Source organism: Ursus maritimus, unplaced genomic scaffold (genome assembly GCF_017311325.1).
Source record: "Ursus maritimus isolate PB19 unplaced genomic scaffold, ASM1731132v1 scaffold_33, whole genome shotgun sequence".
NCBI lineage: Eukaryota > Metazoa > Chordata > Mammalia > Carnivora > Ursidae > Ursus > Ursus maritimus.
In genome coordinates this window covers 22963216-22984698 of record NW_024425897.1, presented here as the reverse complement: position 1 = coordinate 22984698, position 21483 = coordinate 22963216, and the positions used below count along the sequence as shown (strand labels likewise).

Here is a 21483-nt window from a genome sequence, read left to right as displayed (position 1 = left end):
GGCAGAAGGAGAAGCAGGCTCCCCCTGAGCAGGGAGCCTGATGTGGGGCTCAATCCCAGGACCCTGAGATCATGACCTGAGCGGAAGACAGACCCCTTAAGCGGCTGAGCCTCCCAGGCATCGCCCAGGAGAGCTGTTTAGACTGGTTTCTCCAGACCTTAAATTCACAAGCCTAACTTCAGGTCCGTTTTCCTCCCTCCAGTGGACTAAAGAAGGAGGTGGGCAATCCTCAGGCAGGACAGGAGAGGAGGACCAGCTTTAGGAACTTTCAAGCACCAGCAGCTCAAAGCTGGGCTTGTGCTCATTCACCTCGCTGTCCTTACTCAAGTCTCTCAACAATGCTTCTCCTGAAACACCTTCCAAGCTGGATCTTCTCCCCTAGTGGTCAGGACTCATGTACCCCAGCCCAAAAGATGGAGACCGGGTCCGTGGAATAAAGGGAACACAGGAGCAGAAAGCACAAAGCACATGGCAACAAACACTTTCATCTCTCAGACACGACCACCGCTCGCTGGTCCTTTCATCACTTATTCATGTTGGGTCCCCAGCAGACTTGCTTTGTTGTGTGCACAGTACTAAGGAGAGCGGCTTGCAGCAGTCAGGAGAAATAAATGCACTTAAGTCTCCAACAAATCAGTGAGCCACGGCTGCATGCCCAGACTGGGCCGGCCACCGTACCTTTGACAGAGGCGGCTGCGGGCTCAGATTTCCACCCTTCAGGATTCAGTCCAAACAGGGTAGCAAAGCAGTCGCACATCTCCTCTTCTGTCATGTGCTCACCTGAGTATCGTAAAGGAAAAAGTGTCCATTCAGCTCTTGGGACGACACATCATGTCAGAGCTTAGCATTATCGTTCCAAGGTCTTACAGAGAAGCATTCTGCAATTTCCTTTCCTTGAGACACAAAAACAACCTATGGGGTCCCGGGTTACTGTCACATATCCTTCCTCATGTGGGGGTTAAGAATGGTGCTCCCAGGAGGGGAAGGCTGTCAGGGCTTGGACTGCACTCGGCTTCATTTCACCTTCCTTCACGCTGAAACCACTGGTTTGACAAAGAGGAATCGTCACCCAGGGAGAAAGCCTACTTGACCTCCTCACATACAATAATGAGGAAAGCAGTAGGTAGAAATGGAGATTTTTACACTGGTGTGGTTTTACTTCACCATTGCATCCCAATGTTCTAACGGCCCAGTGAGACTGGTGGCTAGCCACCGCACTCCCCTTTTACAAGTGAGGACATTGAACCTCACAGGGGTTCAGCAAGCTGGGACATAAGTCACATTCTTAGGGTTCCAGGACGGCGGATCAGCTCTGTGGATCAGCAGGTGGCATCTCTCATGGTTGAAGCCATGGTTTTGGGGGAAGGCAGACCCCCCCCCATCGATTAAAGATGCCAGGGGGTCTACCTCCCCCCAAAACAGCTCCTCTCCAGTGGCAACAGCCCAACGATGTGACAAGATACTCCCTATTTATGGATTTACCTTTCGTTAGAAGCAGTTTCAGGAAATCTTCTCTTCGTATGGCCTTCTTGCCTTTTGAATTGGTAAAACCAAGAACGTCAAAGCTCTGCTGGATGCCACTCATGGTGTTCCCGAAAGGTGGTCTGTGATTGAGGTAAACTTTGAAGAAATCCGGTAAGTTGATTTCGTCAATTAGCTTTCCAGTGTCCACATACTCACTAAATCTGATTTCGTTAAACATATCTTCGATCTAGGGAAAAGGTTTAAAAAAAAAAAAACATGGTAAGCAGGAGAGACACTTTGGGGGCACATGGGTGACTCAGTCTCAGTCGGTTGAGCGTCCCACTCTTGGTTTCGGCTCGGGTCGTGATCTCAGGGTCGTGAGATCAAGCCCTGTGTTGGGCTCCATGCTCAGCACGGAGTGAGTCTGCTTGTCCCTTTCCCTCCCCGTCTGCCCCTTCCCTGCTCTCTCTCTCTAAAAAAAAATAAACATCATCTTCTAAAAAAAGAAAAGACACCTTGATATACTTCTAAAAATTGGAAAGTAACAGAAAAATGTTTACAGTTAGCTGGAAACCTGTCTGTTGAGGGCTGCTTATATCCCCCAAGAAAAAGACGTTGACGTCCTCACCCCCAGGACCTCAGAATGTGAACTTATTTAGAAATAGGGCCATGGCGGATGCAATTAGTTAAGATGAGATCATACTGGAGTGGGATGGGCCTTTAATCCATTGTGAATGGTGTCCTTATAAGAAGAGGGGAGAGACACACAGGGAGGGGACAGCCATGTGATGACAGAGACAGGGAGTGGAGCCATGCAGTTCAAGCCCAGGACTGCTGGTGGCCACCAGAAGCTGGAGGAGGCGAGGAAGAAGGAAGGATTCTCCTCTATAGTTTTCGCAGAGAGCACGGCCTTGACCACTGGATTTATCCTGTGAGAGAATACATGCCTGCTGTCTGAAGCCACCCAGTGTGTGATGCTTTGTTACAGCAGTCCTAAGACAGCGGCCAGTTTTTCAATACTATCAGCACTGCTACATCATTATCACCTCTTACCTACCCATCTCATAGTGTATGGACTACTTCCTGGCTTTGTCAAGCAGAGGTTAGTTTCATTTGGAAGGTAGAAATCTCACAAATTTGGAAATTATAAGAAGAAGCAAATAATTCCATCTGAAACTCAAATACAGGATCAAGGGCCCTAGTAAATTTCAATTAACTACACCATGCTTCTTTTTTCTTTTTTCTCTTTTCCATTTTCCTTGTGTAATATTTTATATATACAAAAGATTACATGTAACTTATGGGGTTTAATTAAAAAATGAACACCTAAGAAGCCATCATTCATTGAAAAGATCAAACAAATTGATAAATCTTTAGCTAGAATAACCAAGAAAAAGAGAGAGAGAGATAGAGAGAGAGAGAGAGAAAAGACTCAAATTACTAAAATTGGGACTGAAAGAGGGATGCCAGTACCAACTTTTCAGAAATAAAAAGGAGGGCAGCTCTTTCTGCCCATGGGTCTTGTCCCTTGTGCTTTAATAAAACCACCTTTTTGCACCAAATAAAGTCTGAACAACAGCATGTCAACAAGATAACTTAGATGAAATGAACACATTCTTAGAAAGAAACAAAATGACCAAAGCTGACTCAAGAAGAAATAGAAAATCTGAGTAGACCTATATCAAGTGAAGAGATTAAATTAGTAATTTTAAAACTTTCACAAAGAGGAGTGCCTGGCTGGCTCAGTCAACAGAGCATGCGACTCTTGATCTTGGGGTTGTGAGCTAAGCTGGGTGTTACGATTACTTAAAAAAAAAAAAATTGAAATCTTAAAAAAAAAAAAAAAAAAACACCCAAAACAAAAAAACTTCCCATAAAGAAAAGCCAAGAACCAGATGGCTTCACTGGTGAGTTCTACCAAATACTTAAAAATATCAATTCTCCACAAACACTCCCAAAAACAGAAGGAAAGGGAAACTTCCCAGTTCATTCTATGAGGGCTGCTTCCTGGTTTGGAAATTCATTACGCATTTTCCAAATTTTCTAAAATGAGAAAAGGGTGCCGACACAACTATGGATTCAAAAGGACATGTGGTGCCATGTAATGCAGCTCTCCACATGGGTCTCCTTAGGAAACCACCAGAATGCAAGAAAGGGAGAGATATGAAAACAAACAAAACCCCTCCTCACTATCATCCGCCGCTCTCTGTGCAGTATTTTTGTACCATGCACACTGCAGTAAGCTGAAATTCAGAAATCCAAGTTACGTCTGGCAAAGGGCTAGAAATTAGTAATTTATTTTAATACCTACATTTTAAACTGATACGTGTCCTAATAAATTGTGGGGCTTGGAATTTTACAAGAAGAGAGAATAAGAGCCATGGAAAAGTGGGAAATGCTTTTTTCCCCAGGACATGAACTCTGCTTTGGTCTGTAGGAAAAAATCAGGAAATGAATTTATAGTTGTACATATTTATCAATAGGTAACCAATTCCTCCCTGTCCACTAAATTTCAGAGAACGAAAATCGCAAGATCACTCGCTACACCACATATCAGCTTGTCTGGGGCACCCTAGTGTGTTGGTCTGGCCTCAAGGAGCAAGAAGAAAATAAAAGTCTTTTGCAGCCCAACTATCCAACCATAATTTCTGTGAAAGATGTGAGGTACTTTCTTTCCATTCCCAGCCCATGCATATAAAATATATATGTATATGTTTTGTAAAACTCTCATCATGTATGTGTATAATTTTGTATCCTGGTTTTTTTCCCCTTTAACACTGTATCTTAGTAATCACCTAGTACTTTCAAAGAAGCCATATATTTTCAATGTAACATTCTATGAATGGTCTTTAGATATAACATCATTGGTTACAGATACGAATGAACTTTAACTGATACTACATGAGTACTTTAAGTGGTGACATTTTCACATAGAGCATTTATTGAGTTTATATTATGTACAACTGCAAGTTAAATTATGTATAATTTTATGTATAAATAAAACACTACCCAGTATCATATTATTTATATTTTGTACTATATTAATTGTAATTGTATTATAAACATATGGTACTGTTTACTATGAGCCAGTAGAGACTAGGGTTAAAAGTATGATCTTTGGGGGCGCCTGGGTGGCGCAGTCGTTAAGCGTCTGCCTTTGGCTCAGGGCGTGATCCCGGCGTTCTGGGATCGAGCCCCACATCAGGCTCCTCCGCTAGGAGCCTGCTTCTTCCTCTCCCACTCCCCCTGCTTGTGTTCTCTCTCGCTGGCTGGCTGTCTCTGTCAAATAAATAAATAAAAAATCTTTAAAAAAAAAAAGTATGACCTTTGATGACAGACCTAGGTTCAAATCCTGACTCTCCCATTTGCTATATGACCTTCTCAGTTTCCTCATCTTGAAAAAGGGGGTAGCGGAGTTTTGAAGTTTACTGCGACAACGTGTTTAAGGTGCTAAACATTAATGCCTAATATATGGTAAGCTCTCAAAAGGCAGTAACTATTCTTCTGATTATTATACTTTCTACGCCCTTGCTAATTACGGTACATGTAATTATAATAAAAATTATAATTTATAGTTATATAAAGTATACGTACATTATAACTTATAATTACATAAATAATATACATGATCTATATAAATTATAAATGTAATACACGATTTAACTCAATTCCGAAATAGAAGACTAACCCAAAGATGACAAAAAGGAACTCAAAAGTGGGAGTTACTCATACCCAGTGTTCCAAAGATCTCCGTGAACATTCTCAGCTCAAGCCACGGAGCAGGTGAATCACCTCTTACTCTCTCTTCCCATGCGACTGACCGAGAATCCGTGCTCGAAAAACATCGAGTTGGCAGTTTTGGCATCACTGACGTTTCTTTCCTGAGCCTCCTCTGCAAGTGTTCGTTGAAAAGGCAGATTTTGCTACATGTCTAAGCAAAGTTCACGCTTGGGAGAGGAGCCTTGGAGACAGAATGCAACGCTGCGCGCCGTCCCCATGACCCAGCGTGAAGCCGGCTCGGCAGGAGCTGAGGCTCGGCCCGGAGCTCCGCTTGGCTTCAGCCAGGCCTTTTATCGGCGTTCTCACGCTGGCCCTTCTCCGCTAAGGCTGTGCTTCGTATGATGCGCTCGAGCGGCTTTAAACATTGAGCCCCGTTCCCAGAGACCCTGCTTTAATTCGTCTGGGGTGGAGTCTGAGCAGTCACATTTTTAAAAAGCCCCTCAGGGGATCTGAATGTATGGCCAGGGTTGGGAAGCACGGCTTCAAGGCAGGGATTCTCAAGCTTTGTCAGGGGTCAACATGACCTGGAGGGCTTATTAAAACAGACTGCTGGGCCCGCCCCCTGAGTTTCTGATTCNNNGGGTGAGTTGGGGGGGGGGGAGGTGCGGTGCTGAGAATCTGTCTGTCTTAACAGGTCTCCGGGTGATGCCAGTGCTGCTGGCTTGGGCGGCCACCTCTTCGAGAACACCTGCTCTTAGACCACAGTGCTTCGGCAGAGGTGATACTCGTGCCAAAAAGAACTGGGACCAGGCTGGGGATTTTAGGGAGAGGGCGGGTTGCAGGGGCCGGGGGAAGAAAGAAAGAAAAGAAAACAAAGCAAAGCACAGGATGCTGGCCCACGAGAGGTCATGGGAGAATTTTCCTTAAAATATACAAAAGACTTTAGAATAACCACTTACTGCCGTAGTTAGTTTAGCTCAGTTTACTAGCAGCTACTGAGCATTTGGTTTCCAGCTAGATGAACAAGTCACTTACGATGAGAACAGCCCAGCACTCTAGGTCTTTACAGTCAGCAAATACTTATTAAACAGCTGCTAGGTGCCAAGCCCTGGTCTGGGCCCTGTGAAGAGACAACGTACGCGGAGAGCGTGCACCAAAAGGAAGGTTCTGTCACTGCGGTTTGGTTCTCAGCCCTGGCTGCCCCCGAGGAACCGCCCCTGGGGCTTTCACCAAGATCAAGCCCAGGCTCCACCCCTCGATTCAGCTGCTCAGGAGGATGGGCCCAGACACCAGTACTTTCTAAAGTGCCCTCGACTGACTTAATCTGTTTGGATACCGTGACTCTCAAAGATTCGAGGCCAAATGCAGGCGCTCCACGCCAACAGCTGGAGGAGCCCTCAGTGAGGTGGGCCTGGGAAGGCCTCACGGAAGAGGTGGACCGGGAGGACAGCCAGCAAGGATCCAGCCAGTCTAAGTTGAGGGGGAACAAGTGTGAGGAGGGGGCGTGAGCGAGGGCTGCCTGAGAAGCTTCCCCAAGCCCCTTCCACATGTCTCCTGTCGTATTGTAACCACCAACTACAAATGGAGTGGCTTAAAGCACACAAGCTCACATCCTAGTTCTCAAGGTCAGGAGTCTGAAACAGGTCTGAAGGGCTGACCTCAAGGTGTAGGTGGGGCTGCTTTCCTTCTGGAAGCTCTAGTGGACAATCTGCTTGTGTTGCCCTTCCAGCTCCTAGAGGTGCCGTTGTTCCGGGGCTCACAGCCCTTCCATCTTCAAAGCCGGCAGCCTCATCACACACTCTGACCTCTCCTTCCCTTACCATGCCTCCTCCTCTGACTGACTCTCTTGCTTCCCTCTTATAAAGACCCTTGTGATTACGCCTGGTCCACCAGATAATCCAGGATAATCTTCCCATCTCAAGATCCTTAAATTAATCATACTTGCAAAATCCTTCTGCCACGTAAGGTAGTGTATTCACAGGGTTGCAGGAATTAAGACATTGACACCTTGGGGGCATTAGTCTGCCTGCGACACCTTCTGATCCTGTTGAGAAGTCCTGAGAGAGAGCTGGTGGGTTGGGATTCCGTTGAGGCACTGAGGACCTTGGCGCTATCGGCAGGTCAGAGGACGCACACTGGTAGCCCAAGGGCTAAATCTGCTGACATGCTGTGTTTGGTTCACATGGTACTTCAAAAATTAGGAGATTTCATAGAGAAATCTAGATTTCAGACTTCTCTTGAAAAGTCGGAGGAGGAGTCTGAGGATGTAGGCCTGCATTTCCAGATAGAACTGAGAAGAAACCAGCCCCACTAGAGAGCTGTGTTCTCTGGCAGTGACACCACGACATCCAGGCAAGAGGGGCCCCTCTGGTCACCCCCCTCCTCAGAGGAGTCTTGGGGCCACAGGAGGTGCCCACCTAGATGTCATGCTCTCCGTCACAGACCTTGCTCTGGGAACTCTGAGCCCCAGGACTCCCTCCCCCAAACAGCCCAAGCCCACTTCTAGGGCCTGCAAGGGCTCCTCCCGAAGTCGTCCTCTGAGAGTGACCTGCACCAGTGGTGTGCCCCTCCCCCCATGCGCCTGAAGGGTGGCCAAGGAGGGGGGGGGATGGTGCAGGTATGGGGAAGACAAGGGGTAGTCACTCCTCATGCTGCCCACCCAGGCGCGAAACTCAAGGAGTCCCAGAATTCGAAGGAGCCCAAATTAAAGAGAACTGTCAAGGTGGGGCATTAATTTAACTGCTTGTTGCTTGGTTTAAAACTTCCACAGTTAGGGGCGCCTGGGTGGCACAGCGGTTAAGCGTCTGCCTTCGGCTCAGGGCGTGATCCCGGCGTTCCGGGATCGAGCCCCACATCAGGCTCCTCTGCTATGAGCCTGCTTCTTCCTCTCCCACTCCCCCTGCTTGTGTTCCCTCTCTCGCTGGCTGTCTCTATCTCTGTCAAATAAATAAATAAAATCTTTAAAAAAAATAAATAAATAAAATAAATAAAAAATAAAAATAAAACTTCCACAGTTAGCCATGCAGCACCCGGGCCTCTGCGGGCACTGCCATGCAGGCCCCGGGACAGAAGGGAGGCCTGTTCCCGGTGGGTTGGAGCCCCTTGCCCAGGACTGCTCTACTTCTGCCTCTGGCATTCACTTCCATGGCAGCAGGAAGCCTCTGACAGTGTTTTATAACTATGCTTTCTAACCTCCCTGTTAGGCAGAGAGGAGCCCGCTACATCGGAGCTGAGGCCAGGCTCCCGGGGTGCTAGAATATCCCCAGCGCGAGGAGCCGGTCTTGTCACAGCGCACATCTTCACCTAGTGCCCTCTCCCGGGACCCCGGGCAGGGAAGGAGGGAGCTGAGGAGCACGTTTCCAGGCCAGGCAGCCCCGCTGCACGGGCACATCTGGACACCTCGCTATTTATGCTCGGCTCCATGACTCACAGCTGCTCCCGGCTTCCTCCAGGAACTATATTTGGACGGTGGCTGCCTTTCTGCAGGAGTGGGACATGCCACGCCCGCGGGATGCAGTCACAGGGTCAGGCCAGCCCTTGGTGCTCGGCCACTGTGTTTGCTCTCGCCCTGCTGTCTGGGGTGAGGTGACCCAGAAATGAGACCACCACCCATTCCAGTCCCGTCACCCAGGCCCTCGTTAGAGCCCCGGTGTCAAATGCTTCCAGGCGCTCGCTCCAGGAAATGGCTTTACCATCTACATGGCGAGTCCTCTAGCTTTCCCAGACCCACAGCCGAGGGTTTGTCAGTCAAGTGCTCACAGCTCCTCCAAGTCCTGCTTCCTTGGAGCTGCACCCCGAAGCATGGCTGAGGGCCTGGTTCAAGTCAAGAAATAGTAAATAGAAACCAATCTGAGAATTCCTCGAACACGGGAGTTATTGGCATGGCAATGCTAAACCTAGGTACGCAGGCAAGAGAAATTACAACGCAGCTCTACACGAAAACTTGTACACAAATATCCAGAGCGGTATTATTCGTAATAGCCAACATGGTGAAACAACCCAAATGTCCACCACTTGATGAATGAAAAAATAAAAGGTGGCGTATCCATGTGAATGAAGGGAATATCATTCCGTTATAAGGAGGAAGGAAGCGCGGACACCTGCTACAACCTGGATGAGCCTCGCTAACGTGATGCCCCGTGAGAAGCCAGTCACAAAAGACCACAGAGTGCACCACTCCATCGATACGAAATGTCCAGAGCAGGCAAATCCGCAGGGGCAGGGAGACTGGTGGGTGCCGGGAGCTGCGGGGTGGGGTGGGGGTGGGGAGTGACTACTCACGATCACCGTGTTAAGTGCCCTAATGGGTGTGGGGTTTCTTTTTAGGGTGACAAACATGCTCTGGGATTAGACAGTGGTGATGGCTGCACAACTGTGAACAAACTAAAAGCCACTTTAAATGCATGACTTGTACGGTATGTGATGTCAGTAAAGTCAAAAAGAAAGAAAAATAATCGGAGGTGAAGCCCTGGCAAAGGCAAGCAACAAAGCAAATAACACGAGTATTTTTTTAAATATATTTTCTACCATCAGTATGATCTATCCTGTTATAATCATAAAACCAATAAAGATTAGTACATGCTTGTTATAAAAAATTCAAGCAAAGATAGAGAGAAGAGACATAAAAAGAAGTAAAATGCCCTGTAGTTCCCCACCCCTCAGCAATAACCAGTGTTCGGTGTTCCGACTCTTGGCGTTTCTTCCTTGTTCGCACTAAAGCACACGTGTAGAAACAACACGGAAAGCCTCACTTCCCCATCTGTAAAACGGAGACCATAAAAGCATCTCTCTGGCATGAGGATTAAACACCAGCAGGGTTAGCATCAAACTGGGCGTGCCCGGAGAGCCCCAGAGAGAAGAGCCTGGCTGTTGCTGCTGGTGGTGGTGGTGTTATGGTATTGTTGTCCCCTGCATTCTTTTTTTGCAGCTGCGTGGCATTTGGGGATTTCTTTCTTTAAATGCATTAAAGTGTGAACAACAGAAATCATTTTGTCTTGCCCTGATCTCTCCGCGGGGGACACCCTGCTCACTGGTGTAGGGGCTCCCAGCTGACCGGGAAGGCCTCCCTAGAACAGTGGGCCACAGAAATAACTCCTGATACTCCTGTTTCAGAGCAAATCCAACATACTGAGGGCTTCCTTTCAACGTGCAAATCTCCAAATTCCCATGGGGTCTTTATCAGGGCAGAAACCGTGCCCAGGACCACTGGCTCCGATTTCTCCTCCTTGTATGGGGAAGGCCGCACTTGGTTGGCCACGGGCCCTGCATCCCAGCTGGGACCATGGTTTAGCCACAAGATTAGCACAAAAGGCTTTGGGAGGATTTGTTTGTTTATCTTTCTGGGTTTTGTTCTAGATACAAAAGCAACGCAAGCCACATGCTCGCAGCTAAGAAAAATTAGAATATTACAGAAATGTATATTATGAGCCCCTCCCCCCCATATAACCACAAATATCTTCTAAGGAGGGAAATGGGAAATTCTAATGGGAAATGGGAAATTTCTCATTTATAGACCCTCGAGATGGGCTTATATTGCAGGTTTGGAAACAGAAACTAAGAAGAGCCAAACAGCCATGGCTAGCACAGGGAGAATGTGGAGGTCCTGGGGCTATGCCAGGAAGGAGGGGGAGCAGAGCACTGAGTCCTGCACGGGATGAAGGCCAGCAAGGAAGCCCCTGTCGGGGTGGTCATCAGGACTGGGAAAAGGGTCTAAAAGCAGTTGTAGGTAAATTGCTGTGAAATGCAGTTATGCGTCTCTTTCTGATGATTCCCAATTTTCAAGAAAGTTGTCTTGCATGAATGGGCTTTGTGTTTTTGTGAAGAATGAGTTGAGTGTCAGGTCTGAATGATGTGGGATAGACAGAGTCTGCACACACACACACACACACACACACACACACACGGAAGCCCCCAGGGTAGCCCCGAAACTCCCACTGGCATGGACCAGAGCCAGGTTCCAGCTGGTACAGAGGCCCCTGCTGACACGGGGTTATGTGTACAAAGTAGAAGTAAAAGTTCTCCCAAATCCCACCCCTCAGAAGTCAATGTCGTTAAGCATTTGCAACACCACCTTTCAGAGTTTTGCCAGGCATGTACAAATATCTAAATCATTATTAATGAAACGAGCTCATGCTTCACATATTGTTTTGCAACTTGCCCTTCCCCCTCCCTTTTTAAAAAAGATATTTATTTATTTGAGAGTAAGAGAAAGCACGAGCAGGGGCGGGGGCGGGGGGGCGAAGCAGAGGGAGAGGGAGAAGCAGACTCCCTGATGAGCAGGGAGCCTGACACGGGGGCTCAATCTCAAGACCCTGGGATCATGACCTGAGCTGAAGTCAGACACTTAACTGACTGAGCCACCCAGGCGCCCCTCCCTTTTCCCTTTAATAACAAATTCTGTACATGCTTTTTGAGTCAAGAAATGTTGGTCAATTTCACTTTTTAATGACTACTAAGTGTAGGTGTGCCTTATTTTATTTATCCCATCTCTTATCAACGGACATTAGGGTTGTTTTAATTTTTCACTATCAGGAAAATATGCTACAGTACTTGTTCTTTCCATACATACATCATTGTACACTTGCGTGAGTTTTTCTGAGGGTTCATTCCTAAAAGTACATTTGGTGGGTCCAAAGATATGCACATTTAGAAAGTTAAGAGATGGGGCGCCTGAGGGGCTCAGTCAGTTAAGCATCTGCCTTCAGCTCAGGTCACGATCCCAGGGTCCTGGGATTGAGCCTAAGTTGGGCTCTCTGCTCCGCAGGGGGGCCTGCTTCTCCCTCTGCCTGCTGCTCCCCCTGCTTGTGCTCTCTGTCTCTCTCTAATAAATAAATCTTTACCAAAAATTTTTTAAAAAATAAAAAGTTAAGTGATTATTTATTCCTCTCTAAATACTCCTAAATAACACCAAAGTTCCTGAATCTATCAAATATTTTAGGGCTACTATTAACTACTCTGAGAACAAATAATAATGTCAGGGATTCTATTTTCTTTGTTGTCTTTGTGCCAGATATGACCAAAGACCATCATTCATTCATTCACTCATTCATTCATTCACTCATTCATTCATTCATTCATCCGACCAACATTAGCTGAGGGTCCATTATGTGAGCCCTTGCCAGGCACATACCTCCCTGCTTACATTTATAGAACTAAGTGGTTACACGACTGTTAATTCAGTGCAAAAACCTATCAGGATTAAACAACGACTGCTCTGCAAGCTAAATAGAAATGTAGCCACAAGTAAGCAGGGAACGCATGCAACACATGGGTCCTGCCCTAACACTATACTCCGAAGTCCTACAGGAAAAGAAAACGATGAAGCTAGAAGACGAAACTTTGTGCTATGTGAACTCAGCTGCAGAACACTGTGACACCCAAGTTTTGGTTCCTTCTATAACATTATAAACTGTGCAAATCTTTCATTTAAAAAGTGAAGATCCGTAAGAAGAGTAGGCCCTCCCTGACCACACGGACTGTGTTATGCCCAAGTCCAGTGCTCGGCAAAGGATGGGAGGGGTTAGTAATTCTTTGGGGAGGGTTACGTCCGTATATAATTTGGCTTCAATTTACCACGCTGACTAGATTCAAATCCCCCAGGCAGTTAAGATGACGTAAGAGAAATATAAATCATGTATAGCCTGGGTGGGCGGGGGGCACTGGTTCCAATCTCTGTGACTGGGTCTTTTATGTAACCAAGTGTGGACGTACTCGCTTAACTTCACGTCCTTCTTCATGCAGCTTCTCGGGGGCGGGGAGCAGCTGCATCTTAATAGGAAATGTTTCGTTAACCACGACAAAGCCTGGATTTAAAAGTTTCAAAGCCCTGAAAACATTTTTATTGAAATCCCTATAAATCTGATGTGAAAACGAGAGACCAAAAAGTTTTCCCTGTGCAGCTTCAGACAGACACTGACTCATCAGCTCGTGAAGTCTGCACACTGATGTGGCGACATCTGGGTCGGGGGCCTTCAGAAAACATCTCCAAAGGATGAGTGTGTTTTTTTAGGTGGATTAAAAACCCTGGAGGCCGAGGGATTTATGAAGACCTTCCGGGGGGCCACTGAAACTCTCCTTTGTAACAGTGAGCAGAGATGTCTCTGACAGCCAGTGGAAACCTTACAATCGCCATTTTAATTTCTTTTTGTTTGTAACTAATGCTCGATGCCACTTCAGAACATTGGCTGCAGACTAACCTTTTTTTCTGGGTACGTTCTACTCATCAGCAAGACCTGGAGAGGTTGTTGCCAATGACGGGGTAACTGAGTAGGCCTTCAGTGACTGCACGTGCTTGCTTCCACAGGAAGCGGGAAAAGGCTGGTCACTGTGCCCACCCTCTGTCTGTAGCACTTCATATGGCCAGTAGTGATGGCCACAGAGGCTAAACACCCAGAATTCCCTTGCCGGCCAAGCAGGACTGCAGAGGAGAACACATCTGAATGAACTTAGGGCTGAAAATCAAGAATCCTGAAGGAGGGGCGCCTGGCTGGCTGTCGGTAAAGCATGTGAGTCGATCTCAAGGTTGTGAATTCAAGCCCCACACTGGATGTAGAGCTTACTTTGAAAGAAAGAAGAGAGGAAGGAAGGAAGGAAGGAAGGAAGGAAGGAAGGAAGGAAGGGAGGAAGGAAGAGAGAGAGAAAGAAGGAGAGCAAGGAGGGAGGGAGGGAGGGAGGGAGGGAGGGAGGAAGGAAGGAAGGAAGGAAGGAAGGAAGGAAGGAAGGAAGGAAACCTCTTTTAAAAAAAATCCTGAATGAGAAGACTGCCATCAGTTTGACGAATTTCAGTCACTTATGCAAAGTGCCTTTACCAGATGCGTCAAGGAAATAATGAACTGGTTTTAGAAAGGAAATTGTGAACAAAGAACCACACCGAGGAGCATTCGCTTAAAGGCCTTCTGCATTCACACGCCCAGAGATGAGGACACGATGATGAAGGCAAGGACACTGGATGGTATTTTCCAACATTTGACATGGGCCACGTCCTGTGCGAAACAGATGCTCACTTACTCTTCAGTCACCCCAGGAGGCGGGTGCTACTATCATCCCCACTTTACAGATGAGGAAACAGACACTTGGAGAAGTCCAGGAACTCGACCAAATCGCCAGCCGGCAAGTGGTTCCAGGCGGGGCTGGCCCCAGAGCCACCTGACCCGGAGGCACTGCCTCCCTGCATGGACGGCTTGAATCTACCACCTTGAGAGAGGCACCTGAGGCCTGCCCACAGCACACGTGTGACGGCGAATCTGGGACACCCACAGGGGGTGGAAGAGGACCCTCTCCCCGGCTAGATGACAGAGTAAGGGACACCTCAGTTCCAGAGGCCTCCCCGTGAAGTAAGGGTGTGCGGGACCTGCTTCAGAACAGGCCAAGGGTGGAGAGGAAGTTGGTGGGTCCGGATATAACAGGAGTTGATAATTGCTGAAGTTGACTGATGGGTACACAACAGTTTATTACACTATTTTCTCTGCTTTTGTCCGTGTTTGGAATTTTCCAAGATAAAAAGTTAAAAATAAGTAAAAGAGGGGCCGTCTCATCAACCTCTTAAACAGAACACGCCGTGTTGACAGGAAATACCAAAGTGAGAAGAGGGGCTAATAAGTACCTACTCTGTGTGACACAGGGTGGGGCGCTCCTTGGACCCACATCCTTCAGTCCTCGCAGCAATGCTAGGAGGCGCGAGCTACTTCCAGCCTCATCTGAGAGATGAGGTCACAGGAATTCAGACTATAGTTGAAATGACTTGCCAAGGGAGCAGCTAGGTCAGCCAGGTTCTGAGTCCCTGCACTTCCTACCAACATACGCTTTCTTCCCCTTCTTCGGTCAGGAAGTACTAGGCGTTATGTCAGCCAGTCACCCCAAGAAGATGGGGATTAACTTAAGATCAATGTTTGGGGAAAAAAAAGGAGAAGATGAACCACAGATACAATAAAGAAGATGAAATGTGGTGGGGTGGAGGGGGGAACCCGGGTGAGAAGTCAAAGGCAATACTTTCAAAGTGAAATGAGAAAGAGGTCTCCATAATCAGTGCAGTTGAGGGATATTGTCCGCATGTACACCTCACTTCAAGACTCCCAAAGTCCAGTAACCTCCTACAGCATCAGAATCGTGGACCCATTTTTTTTTCCTATGCAGAATTCCATTTGGAGCCCACTACTGCTGCCCCAGGGTCCTCATGGTCAAGGTGGCTGACCCCGACTCTGATCCCAGGTAGGGGGAGCACGGGAGCATCCTGAGTAGCTCCCGCCCCGAGGACAGTGGTGAGGAGGCTGGGGGCAGTGACCGAGGCTCTGGAGTTGTACCCACTGAACATGGGCCCAGGGACCCTTTGAGAAGGAAGGCAACACGGAGGAAGGTGAGGCCCAGGGAGAAGGATGCTTCCTGGTGGCAGCGTGAGGGCCTAGATTAGGTTATACCGGGCATTACCTCTACCTCTAGACTTGGAATCCTAGGAACCAAAAACTAGTTTGCATTAGGTTTCAGTAACCTGTAACCAAAGGAGAGTCCTGACTAACGATCCTATTTCACTTTGTCTAAAGCTTCCTTGAGCATGAGTGGCCCCGGTAAGCACCTCGTGGAGCCAGTGTTCCAAGGCAGGGCTTTATAACCCTGGGAGGGGGGGAAATGCAGACTCCCAGGCCCCATACTTGGAGATTCTGACCGGCTCAGTCCAGGATGGGCCCAGGAATATGCTCTCTTAGTAAGTGTTCCTGTACTTCTCATGCAGTTTGCCAGTTTGGGAACTGGCCGTTCTAAGGAACATGCTTTGGAAATACAGCTCTCAGGAACGCTTTTATGTGGGCTGCACAAACTTTCTCCATAGTCACTTCCATTTCGGGGCATGTACTTTTACAAAATGTACACTGGTCAAAGACCTTTTGGGGAGCTTAGGGTACCCACTGTGCTTGAGGTACTCATTCAAGTCTCTGCATGGGTCTCTGGGCTCTCAGAGCTCATTTTTCCAGATGCTATTTGGAGAATAAAAGTCACCTTCCGGTCATACCCAGAGTACACAAAAACAGGTGGTTCTAGGTGGGCCAGGAGAAATAACTGGGATCACAGCTCACATCCCTAAAATGCACCCAGCTAGCAATGTGGGCACCACATCTTAGCTGGGTTTCAGGCCTTCTGTATGCCTGATGGTGGGCTGTGAAATGCTACATTTTTGGAAAGCTGTTTGGCAGCAGAGCCTTGAAGTTCCTATTCTCTGACCCAGTAATTCTATTTCTAGGACTCGGAGACTGGAAAATAATCAGAGGAGTATGTGGAAACTATACGCAGAGATGCTCATCATAGCCATGTCTCAGACAGCCAAACACTTCAGACAACCTATGTGTCTGTCAGCTGGGGACTGGTTCAGTTAAGCACACAGCCTCTAAAAATCATGGTGTCTGCCTCAAACCGAAAAGCTTCTGCACAGCAAAAGGAAATTAACAAGATGAAAGGGTGACCTACAGGATGAGAGAAAATATTTGCAAACCACATAGCTAATAAGAGGTTGCTATCTAAAATACATAAGGAACTCATACAACCCAAAAGAAAAAAAATTTTAAACTGGGCCAAAGATCTGAATAAGCATTTTTCCAAAAAAGATATTCAACATTGCTCATCATCAGGGAAATGCAAGTCAAGGCCATTAAGAACTACCACCTCGCTCCTGGAATGGCTATCCTCAAAGACAAAAGGGTAAGTGCTGGCAAGGATGTGGAGAAAAGCGGACCCTTATGCACTGTTGGTGGGTCTAAATAATGGAATATTATTCAGCCATAAAAAAGGAAAGAAATCCTGCCGCTTAGGACAACACGAATGAAACCTGAAGGCACTACGCTAAGTGAAATCAGTCAGACAGAGAAAGATGTATGTGGAATCTAAAAAACCCCAAACTCACAGAAGCAGAAAACAGACAGTGGTTGCCAGGGTACAAACTTCCAGTGTAAGTTGAAAAAGTCCTGGAAAATATTAGGTACAACATGGTGACTACAGTTAACAATACTGTAGTGTATATTTGAAAGCTGCTAGAAAGTAGATTTTAGAAGTTCTCACCAAGAGCCCAAATGTCCACCGACTGATGAAGGGATAAAGAAGATGCGGTTTATATATACACAATGGAATATTACTCAGCCATCAAAAAGAAGGAAATCTTGACATTTGCAAAGACATGGTTGGAGCTATAGTGTATTATGCTAAGTGAAATAAGTCAGAGAGACAAATACCTTATGATTTTACTCACATGTGGAAATTAAACAAAACAGATGAACATATGGGAAGGAAAAGAGAGAGAGAGAGGGAAACAAATCATAAGAGACTCTCCATGGTAGAGGACAAACTGAGGGTTGATGGAGGGAGGTGGGTGGAGGATGGGTAGATGGGGGATGGGCAGATGGGGGATGGGCAATAAGGAGGGCACCTGTTGTGATGAGCACTGGGTGTTGTATGTAAGTGATGAATCACTGAATTCTACTCCTGAAACCGATATTATACTGTATGTTAACTAACTAGAATTTAGATAAAAATTTGAAAAATAAACAAATAAATAAAAGTTCTCACATTCAAAAAAATTGTAACCATGTGAGGTGAGGGATATGGTAACGAACCTTATTGTGGTAACTGTTTTGCAGCAATACATATATGAAATCACTACACTGTATACCTTAAACTATATAAGGTTATATGTCAATTATCTCTCAATAAAGCTGGGGAAAAAAAGTATATTGTCAGGGAATTTTTACCACCATGCTCACAAAACAATAGTTACTGAAGATATTGATATAAATATATACATATATACACATATATACCTATATATACCCACAAATCCTTATATCAATGCATGCATATATACTCTGTAAACGGTTGATATACATGGACATATACACATATATGCCATATAATGCCATTTTTGTTAAAAAATATAGATGTATCTATATCCATATATAAAACAATAGAAGGAACTCCATCAAAATGTTAACAATGATTATCTCTGAGTAATTTCGATTTCTTCCTTATAGTTCTATTTGCTAAATCAGAAAAAGTTATAAAATTAAGATATGTCCTTTGAAAATCACGGGGCACCTAAGTGGCTCAGTTGGTTAAGCGTCTGCCTTTGGCACCAGTCATGATCCCAGGGTCCTGGGATTGAGCCCCGTGTTGGGCTCCCTACTCAGTGACGAGCCTGTTTCTCCCTGTGCCCCTACCCCCATTCATGCTCTCTCTCTTGCTCTGCTTTCTCTCTTTCAAATAAATAATCTTTTAAAAAAATCATGTTTCAGAGAATTATTAATAAATGCAAAATGGTTATAACATCAAGTGGAAATATAGGATAAAAATATATATTCAACAAGGTACCAATTAGTTTTTTAAAATTTTATATAACTGTTACATCTGTGTAGTGGGATTATAAGTAATTATGTTCTTCATTCCACTTGTGTACCTCTTCCAAACTTTCCACAATGAAAATGTGTTGACATTTCCAGTCTGAAGGAAAACCCAGTCAATTGCATTGTGATCCAGGGTCTCTAGGAAGACCCTTTTCCCTGCAGTGCTTCTGGTCCCTGGAAGCCCCTCACAGCTGGGCCTGTTTTGTGAGGGTCATGAGGACTGATGGCTTCTTCTGAGCCCCACAGCCCAGGACGACCACCCACCTCCCAATGGCGCCCCATTCACACCAGCTGGTCAACAGTAGCTGCACACTGAAAATCACCCCGATACCGCCCATTCACTGAGCTTTCCCTATGCGACCGGCCCTGCGTCCCATGCTTCACAGGCATCATCGGCTTGAGCTCAGCGAGAGCCAGTCTAATTCCAAGACCCAAGCTCTTACCAGTGGTAGACTCCAGTAAGGAATAAGACCTTCAGGAAAGCTTCATGGTAAGTGTTTCTAAGGAGCGTGTCTCATATGCTCAGAACCTTCTTTCCGATCCATTTATGTAAGAATAATGTTAAAATTTTTACTTTGACCTATAATTATTGCTCCCAGAGGTTGTTTTCATAAATAACAGATCCCACTGTCGTTCTTGTTTTCCTTCTACCTACCTTTTCTTCTGATGGGTAAAAGCCAATTGCTCTCATGACAAAAGGAAGCTCTGACAGGCAAATGTGTTCCGCCACCTTTCTGGTCTCCATTGTATCAATACCTTGACTACGGAGCTGAGAATAGTAAAAATAGTCTTCCAGCTCCTACGTGGAAATAAAATGGAAACACAACACACATTCTGGCTTCAGTCTAAAGCATCCATTAGGACGCCAAGGACATTTTCTAGAAAGTACATTTTGAGCTCAGTGGGGAAAAGAGCTTTGGAAAAAAGCGAGAAGGTTCAGCCCAGGCACATTTGTTTTACAAACTTAACTAGATGTTACCAGCAAGTGTTTACTCTGAGGACAATTACCCTGTAGAATTTTCCTTCCCTGCCACCAGCCACCAGACCATAGAACGGGGTCAAGTCTTCACCCCCAAGAGAAACGGCTGCCTCCAGAGCACTAGGACAATAACAGAAACATCACTGTTAGAAGGCGCTCACGCGTGAGCGCAGGTCGGCCGGCATTGCCTGGCCCTGCAGACCTCTGCAGGGTATTACAGCGCCCATACAATCAGGGGCTCTATAAACCTGTTCAGAAAATTCCCTCCAAAATGAAGCTGAAAACGAAAAATTCCATCTCCATGTGGAATCTGGTGGTACAGGGCACCCGCCTTAATGATAGTGATATTCTCTCGCTGATGACAGGGCAGGCGCTTGGCAATTTGTCTGCAGTCTTTGGGGAACACGGCTCTCCTGGCGGGGGAGGGGGGGGAGGGCTCCCGTGTGCTGGAACCACAGTGCTCCCCAGCAGCACAGCTTCACTAGTAATGTGAAATCTGCATACGACCAGAGCCAAGAACCGGGATAAGTGCAGGTACCCTGCCAACACTAATTGCTTCCATAAAAACTCCAGAGGCCACCAGGGACCCATGCCAGTCAGATAAAAATAACCCTCTGCTCTCTAACACGGGGTCAGGCTTTCTAAAAATAGGCACTGTAAATGGTAAGAAAACCTACTTTTTGTATGAGACTGACTTTGCCCCATACAATATACCCATAATACAAAATCCTCGTAATAATCCACTAACTGGATTTCTGCTAATCAGGCCATTAGCCTCTTTGTGGGTTATTAAAACACACTTCAGTGTAGACCACAGTGGGGAAGTGGTTAAGTACCCAGAATCTGGAGTCAAAGGGACATGTGTGTGAGTCTTGGCCCTGCCACTTGTAAGCAATAGGATCACGGGTGAGTAACAACTTCCCTGGGCTCAGTTTCCTCATCTGTAGAATGGGAATGATTACAGGTCTGCCTCACAGGGTTGTTGTGGAAATGGAGTGAAGCCACATAAGGGGCTAGACACGAAGCCCTCTGTTGTTCTCCTGTGATGAGTGTTTGTTAAGGTGGGCTGTTGAATCAGAAAGACCTGGATGTGAATCCCAGCCCCAGTGCGTGGGAGGGTCCTTTAACACCTGGGAGCTAGTACTTTTCCAGACACATGGGGAGTCCCTGCCTCCCAGGATGGCTGTGAGGTGAAATCAGACAATGCATGGAAAGCGGACAGCACAGGGCCTGGGCCAGAGAAGTTCAGTACAAGGTAGTTAGGGTTATTCTTCTCTGTTGAACTGGGTATCAATACACACCCATGACTCTCTTCAGAGAATCAGCCACAAGACCGCCTTGGCCCTCTTGTTGGGGCCCTGCATAAGCAGCCTGAGCTGGGAGCTGGGGGGGGGCTGGTGTGTTCTCCAGGTGGGTTTGAGGCCTCTCTGCGGCAGGGACCAGGCTTCACCCAGCTCTCTCTCAGCTCTGATATCAGCCATCAAGGCAGGTGTCTAGCTGAGAGGGCTCCCTCTGTGGCCTCCAGGCCTTGCCCAGGCCCAGTCCCGACAGCCTCAGTGGGAGGCCACTTTTAGCCACGTGGCTCTGGAACAGGGCCAGCTGAAGGCCAGAAGTGACACAGAGGAGCCCGTCACTACCAGGAGAGCCTGGGAATGACTCACAAGAGTTCTGGATGCCCTGGGAACAGCTCTCTGGCAGTCAGGATTGTCCTATGTCTCCTGCTTCCTGGCCACTGCCAATGGACCCGAGAGAGCCAGAGGGACAGGACTGGAGTGGTCCAACCACAGCCAGGGAAAGAGACCCACTGGCTCTGCAGTGAGAGCTCCAGCTTGTGGGATCTGAGGACTGTCAGTGGCCATGGTCGCACTGGGCGACGAAATCCAATTGTGCCGAGAATGAAGCCAACAGCACAGCCGGGCAGAGAGCGAATGCTGAGTGCACGCCATC

The 21483-nt window shown here is 46.9% G+C and overlaps 1 protein-coding gene across 1 annotated transcript in view; it reads right to left on the bottom strand.

The window, feature by feature from the left end:
• CFAP251 (cilia and flagella associated protein 251) overlaps positions 1 to 21483 on the bottom strand; it is a 66963-nt gene that overhangs the window by 2577 nt on the left and 42903 nt on the right. Inside the window, exons 19-22 of the mRNA XM_040619971.1 lie at positions 19566 to 19656; positions 19213 to 19356; positions 1483 to 1711; positions 679 to 780 (exon numbers count right to left, since the gene is read on the bottom strand). Coding sequence (XP_040475905.1) covers positions 679 to 780; positions 1483 to 1711; positions 19213 to 19356; positions 19566 to 19656 — 566 coding nt within the window. The remainder of the gene's footprint in view (positions 1 to 678; positions 781 to 1482; positions 1712 to 19212; positions 19357 to 19565; positions 19657 to 21483) is intronic.